At 43.3% G+C, this 6900-nt stretch overlaps 1 protein-coding gene across 2 annotated transcripts; it reads left to right on the top strand.

Annotated features, from left to right (window-relative positions):
- The first annotated feature begins 796 nt into the window (after positions 1-796).
- UBE2J2 (ubiquitin conjugating enzyme E2 J2) lies at positions 797-5938 on the top strand. 2 transcript variants are annotated; one of them, XM_061450220.1, is made up of 7 exons: positions 798-1022; positions 2568-2698; positions 2908-2948; positions 3791-3893; positions 4006-4144; positions 4393-4473; positions 4830-5938. In XM_061450220.1, exons 2-7 carry the CDS (start codon positions 2568-2570, stop codon positions 5112-5114), a joined length of 780 nt encoding a protein of 259 aa, XP_061306204.1. In that variant the 5' UTR covers positions 798-1022; the 3' UTR covers positions 5115-5938. The 2 variants fall into 2 exon arrangements, with proteins under 2 accessions (XP_061306205.1, XP_061306204.1); XM_061450221.1 differs by lacking the exons at positions 2908-2948; positions 3791-3893 and having other exon boundaries at positions 797-1022.
- The last annotated feature ends 962 nt before the right edge of the window (positions 5939-6900 follow it).

The following is a 6900-nucleotide window of genomic DNA, read 5'->3' as shown; positions in this document are numbered from 1 at the left end:
CCGTAAGGGAAGGGGCTGTGTGCAACTGCACCAGACACTGAGCTGAGGAGCTATGATAGAGAGCTCCACGCTCACTTCCATGCAGCGAGGCTTGAAAGGCATAATCCAGATGGTCTGGATATGCAGTTACAGGAAGAGTGAACAGCCACTACATCTACATCTCCCTGTCACATCAGGCCTCCTAATTCTATTTAGGAGATAGGGACTGAAATACGAGGGACTAACTTGCTTTGTTTTTTAATACTAGTGAAGCAAATAAAGGAATATGATACAAAAGGATTTGCTGTATTTTTATGGACCTACCAGTGGAATCCTGAGGCAAAAACCACCTCCTGCATACTGAATGTCTGAAAAGGAGCTTGTATTTATCCATTTTATGAAAAAATGGGAATTTGAAGAACAGATTCAGGAGACTTATAACAAAAAAAAAACCCATGCAGAGCAAAACGTGTTTCGGGGAAGTCAAAATCAAGACAACCCCACGAACATAATAAAGTTGTAACAGCTGAACGGTGATGTCAAATCGCACCGGCGTTCCGACACGGCTCCTCCTTCCCTCACGGCTGACTTCCAGCCTGGACAACGCTGCCATTCACACACGCTGGGCTGGGTTCCTCCTCACCGGCGGGTCGGGGTCCCTGCAGCACGGGAGCCGCCGTGTCCCCATCGCTCCGCCCTGACCCGGCCCGGCAGCCCCAGGCTCGGTACCTCAGTCTGCCCTCGGCCGCCATGGCGGTGCCGGAAGCGGAAGCCCGCCGTCGGAAGCGGGGCGGTGCCTTCCCGGAAGGAGACGGCAGCGCTGCCTTAGCCCCGCCTCGCCGGGCCGCCATCTTGGCTGGGAGCCGCGGTCGCGCCGCACTGGGTGGCGAGGGGGTCGCGGCCCTGCTCTGCCCTTGTGGCCGTCCCTTCCTTCCTCCTTCCTTCTCTCCTCTGTTCCTCCCTTCTTCCCCCGCTCCCTTGGCCGCCGGCTGCAGGCAGGCGGGGCGTCCCGGCACCGGAGGGGCCTGCTCTAGCACCGAGAGGTGAGTGGGGCCTGCGGCGCTAAGCGAGCAGGGAAGCCGCGCCGGCTCGTTGCTCCCTCCGTCCTGCCCTTGCCGCGGCTGTAGCCGTGAGCCTCCCGCTTGGCCTCTTGCTCCTCCGGCTCTTGTAGTCGTTGCTCGTCTCCTGTTTCCCGTTGGTGGGGTCGGTGCCCTTGTGTTGGCTCCCTGATCCAGCCGGTGCTCGGCGGCGTGAACGCGGGCCGAGTGCTTCCTTGTTCGCTCCTGGTGTATGGGGCTGTCGGTATGGGGAAATGGCGCTGTGGTCGTGGCTTCTGGAAATGCTGCCGCTTATTGTCCGTGTTACGATACGAACGGTCTTCAAGATAAGGCTTTACGGGGTGTTAATGTCCCAAGAAGAGGGCTAAGTGCTCTGTTGTCCAGTGCCGGGTGAAGGGCACTATTGCTAGACGTAAGAACAAATCCTTGTGTTATTAAAGCTGCATGATTGAATCCGTGTTAAAGTCAGAGCACGCTTCTTTAGAGAAAAACCCTTAATTTTACGATTTCAAATGATGGCTTAAAACCGTGTGTACTTAAGGCAAAATCCTGTATGTATTACATTAATACAAACAATGAATACAGTAATTCTGACCAAAGCCAGACTAACCGCGTTAATGTTAAGTTTCAATGTTTGACCACATAAAATTGTTTCTCATGGTTTAAATATTATTCCTATAATAAACTCTACTGGTCTATGTTCAAAGCAAAGGAATAGAAAGGGTCCCAGTCCTTTAACATACTTCTTGTGCCCAGTGCTGCTGTCCCGTTGTAAGCAGTAACTTATCTCTTTGTTCAAGCTGTTTGTTAAATGTCCTTTTTGTTCTTGCTCGGATTTCCATGGTAGCTTGCTAAGTTTCTAAGGGGGAAAGTGAGTTAAACAGCAGTTGCTAATTGGTGTGTGTTCTGTAGGTGCATTGTAAGGGCTAATGCTTGCTTTGTCTGGTAAGCAGCATGGAATTTCCTTTCTTCACACAGACTTGTCTCGTTTTGGATGAGGGCTTTGTTTCTCTGGAAGGGAATAATCTGGCTCAGGAGTTCCCTTCTGTAAATTCAACTGACTCTTAAGCAGGGTTTAATGTGAACTCCTGCACCTCAAAGGCAGGAATGAGGTTACTGGGGGGTTTTGTTATTTATTTCAAATAATGGATGTGTAGAAACACCGAAAGAATTTAAACCATGAGCAAATGTATACAGTAGATATTGACATGGAATAGGGAAATTAATTACTCGGACTAAGCCCTTTAAAACAGTGTCATAATGATGTGTGTTCAGCCTAAGTACAGGACTGGTTATTAAGAGTTCAGGTGCACTGTATTTCCTGGTATTTAAACAGTGCCAGAGTCTCTAAGGAGTGTGTTGGTTGGTGCATGATTCTTGCCATGTAGAAGTTATGGTAATTAATATTTAAATAAGTACTCTGTAAAGTAGCTTTGGCAGATAAATGGATCTGTGTTCAATGAGGCACAGAAGCTCTGTATCTATTAAGACTGTATTCAGATTGTCTTATATATATTTCTTAACAACTAGATGAGCAACAACAGTAATAAGAGAGCACCAACAACAGCAACACAGAGACTTAAACAAGACTACCTTCGAATTAAGAAGGATCCTGTGCCTTACATCTGTGCAGAACCCCTCCCATCTAATATCCTTGAATGGTAAGAATTAAAATGTTCTCTGTTGTAGAGAGAACAAGATTTTCCAGGTCATCAACTCTGGCTCCCTCACTCCTACAGATTGAGTGGGAATCTGGGTTTTGGGAGGTGGAGTATGAAACTTGAAGTGATACTGAACTTGATTTTACTAGGGAAGTTGTTGGCTGCTTGTATGATGGCTTAATGCTGCTTAAATGTCTTCTGTGTCTTAGGCACTATGTTGTACGAGGACCTGAGATGACTCCCTATGAAGGTAAAAGTTTGCTTATAGCAGAGTTGTGTGTGTGCTTGGTTGTGATTGGCATGCCTGAGTAATTCCATGTCTGTTTGAATGGGCAAAACGTAACTGCTGTAAAGAGCTCTAAAAACTCTTTGTGCAGTTTCAGAGCTGCCTGGGAGTTGTGTGATAGCTTCTGGAAGAGAGGTAGTGGTACTGCTGTCTATTAGTGGGGTTTCTGTTATCAAAGGTTCTAATAAAACCATGTTAAAGTTAAGCTGAGGACAGATAGCTTCCTATTAAGTAAATGCTAAAGGTCTTGGAGCAGATAACTCACTTTAGATACTATGTGACAGTCAAAAGATAGTTTAACGAAGTTCCATTTTGTTACTGAATAAATGTTCTCAGTGAACTGAGACACATTCTATGAATTTCTCTGGAGAAAGTGAGGAATGTGAAAACCTTCATAATGTGTTGTAGTCCCATATTTCACAATGTCTTCTGGAGCCTCTCACAAAGTGCTTTTTGAAATCGGATTCCTCATAGGATTGTTATTTGCAGTTAGCTGTGTTTCTGGGAAATGACCCCATTTGTATTGTGTTAAATACACTTTGGCTGGTTTTCCTTAAATGTGTTATGGGCTTGACAACAGAAAGTACTTTGTAATAATGCATGGGAGAGGATTGCTCCAAAGTAAATCAGCTGCAGATGTGGCTTATTGTTATTCTTGTGTCTGAGAGGCACAAGTTGATGACATTGATCTCTTTAGTGTGTGTGGGGGGAAAGGAGACAAAGGGTTTTACTTGGCCAATTTTGAGTAGCAGCTTAGGACTTCATCTTCATGCAAAATAAGTAATTCATCTCTCTGTGTAATGCAGGTGGCTATTATCATGGGAAACTAATATTCCCCAGAGAATTTCCTTTTAAACCTCCTAGTATTTATATGATTACACCTAATGGAAGGTTTAAGTGTAATACAAGGTAAGGATTTTCTTCTAACACTTAAGCAATTAACACTGTCTTAGCAATATGTATAATGTATAATAATTTTAATGGCAAATAAAACCACGCTGCCTGTCTTATCCTTTTGAAGGTTGTGTCTTTCAATCACTGATTTCCACCCGGATACATGGAATCCAGCTTGGTCAGTCTCAACAATCTTGACGGGCCTTCTTAGCTTTATGGTGGAAAAGGGCCCCACACTGGGCAGCATAGAGACATCAGAGTTCACGGTAAGCTCCAGAAGCTGTGATGTGCCTTGTGTCACTTAGGGAATGATGGATGTGACCTAGAGGTTAAAACTACAGGCAGCAGCTGGCATTTTAGTATCCAGAAATGAATGTGTTGCCTACTGCAGACCTGTACAGAACACTAACCCCATAAATGAAGAGATGAGAACATAACTTGTGTCTAGAAGTGTCTGTTATAGTGAATAACTTCGTTTACATGCAAGTGCTGATGATATTTGTTTCCTCCACAGAAAAGACAGCTTGCCGCACAGAGCTTAGCGTTTAATTTAAAAGATAAAGTCTTCTGTGAGCTCTTCCCTGAAGTGGTGGAGGTAAGGGAATTAATCCATGCAATAATTTGATTTCCTGTAGTTCTTCCTGCTCAACTTCTGAGAATGGGGGATAGCTTTTTAGGACAATATAACTTCCCTGCACAACACTAACACTGTAGGCCTGTTGTCCAGGTGATTATATCGTCACTAAGTAGGTAACTGGAAGAAGTTGGAGAGACTGTCCAAATGTATGTAATGCAGTTAAGTTAGTTTGAAAGACCTGAAACGTAAAGAAGTGTATCATATCCTTTTCCTAGATTGAAGTAAGAACTTAGGCTCTGCAGTCTTCTCAAAGCACCCAATAGCTTCACCACTTTCACTTCCAGCTGTTCAAGTTTTCTTTCTTCTTTCTCCAGGAGATTAAACAAAAACAGAAAGCACAAGAAGAACTCAGTAACAGACCTCCATCCCTCCCTTTACCAGATGTTGTTCCTGATGGGGAAGCACACTACGGGCAGAATGGAATACCCCTCCTGAATGGGCATGTACCGTTGGCACCTGCCAATCATCCAGGTCTCCAACAGGCCAACCGTAACCATGGACTTTTAGGTGGAGCTTTGGCGAACTTGTTTGTTATAGTTGGTTTTGCAGCCTTTGCCTACACAGTCAAGTATGTACTGAGAAGCATAGCCCAAGAATGAGGATAGTAAAAGAAATCCAAGACCAAATTAGTGGTAGTTGCAGAATGAGTGGGACTCTTTGGGCATCTGACTCTGAGACTGGGGGAAATACTTGTTTTATCAAGTTGCAGGTAAAACATTGGTTGGCTCATGGGTTATGTTTGGGAAATGGAGTAGTTTTGATTAGTCAGAAAACTAAAAGAAGTTCTGTTCACAGTTCCTCTTGTCCTTGCTACTGTCTGGTAGTGGCTCACACACAAGTCAAAGCATTATTGATGAGACATGACCATTTCTAGTGCTTTGATTTTTATAGCAGTTCTCCATCTGTTGTTTGAAAATCTGAAGCAAATGAGGCTTTTTACTTTATGGAACAGTTTTTAAGACGTCACAATTTATGCATATCACATTTTACTTTCCTTAGGGGAGAGTCTGTACAGGGGTTGAAATGATTCAAGTAGAGATTCCATGCAGACTTGGTAAGGGTTGGGTTCATGTGGACATTGATGCTACAAAAGATTGCTGGTTTCTTTTATAAGATAGAATGACCATCATTTCATATCTAGTCAGTAGTGATTACGTGAGTGGGACAGTAACACCATGTGTGTTAAATGTGTTGTCTAAACTGTCACAATGTCATTGAAGGCTTTATTTGGGCTACAAGAAGCGCAGTTGTCAACCTTTAGGCAATTGAATTGGTCTTTCATGGGGATACCCATATCCAGTGTTGTTTTGGGTTTGTTCATTGACAGATTTCCATCTGGGAGATGTTAAATTTGAAGCTGTAATACTTAGTTTTGATCACAAGGTGCCAGTGGTGGAATGAATAATAAAACTGCACACACCAATGGAGAGTTGATTGTGTATTCAGCAAAGCTGCTCTGGATTTCTTGGCCTTTGGTAAATGGAGTAACCCAGGCCCTTGTGAAGACTGAAACATGAGTGAATAACAAACCAGCTTTTTCAGAGTCAGCTGAATTCATCTGAAGTGTCACTAGCTGAAGTAAACCCTTAATGTTAGTCCCACTTGCTTACTTGAAGACTTGCATAAACTCTTACAAACACCACCACCAAAAGCTCAAACCCTTCTGATTCATCTGAGATTCTAGAAGCATTTTTGCTTTTAGGTGTAAGTTCATTACTCTTCCCTTTCAGATGACTGAAATACCAATGTTTGTTCACGGGATTATTCATGGATACTCTAAAGCTCCTAGAGTAGTTCAAAGTCTGCCTGAAATTACTTTATAAACTCAGTTTTATCCCCGCCCCCCAAATTTTGTCCAAATACTTTATCAGAGGCAAACTTCCTGTGCCTTTCATATTTGACAGTGATGCCTCATCATCTAGGGAAGAACACGCTGTTAATGCTACAACAACCGGTCAGAGGTGATGGCAGGGCAGGAGGCTCTGCATCTCACTGGCTAGTCTTAACCTATTCTGAAGAGCCCAAATAAATATTACCTCATCTAAGAAAGAATGTTTTCAGAGCTGTTTTGTTTTCAAAGCTGTTTTGTTTTCCCTTTCAGATTTGTTGTCTCTCTGCTTCTTGGTATCCTGAATTGTAGCAAAACTGTTTTGTTAACCCATGAGGATGCAGCTTAGAGCATTAATAAATGTGACCAATTCTCTGCATTAGGTAGGAATGATCAGGATTAGCAGACCAGCTCTGTACTAAAGAAATCTTAAAGCAGTTCCTGCTGAGGTAAGGAAGGGAAGGAGGTGGGGAGGAACTGGAAAAGGCTGGATGTTAGAATGTGTTTATAAATCTTTGATTTTTATTTTTTTTTTAGATTTTGTTGTTTTACCAAAT

The sequence above is a fragment of the Pezoporus flaviventris genome, unplaced genomic scaffold (assembly GCF_033815535.1).
Source record: "Pezoporus flaviventris isolate CSIRO_AGI_PZ_B2104156 unplaced genomic scaffold, CSIRO_AGI_Pfla_v1 ptg000009l, whole genome shotgun sequence".
Classification (NCBI taxonomy): Eukaryota; Metazoa; Chordata; class Aves; order Psittaciformes; family Psittacidae; genus Pezoporus; species Pezoporus flaviventris.
The sequence above is the reverse complement of the archived record's forward strand: the minus strand, read 5'-3'. Positions and strand labels throughout refer to the sequence as shown.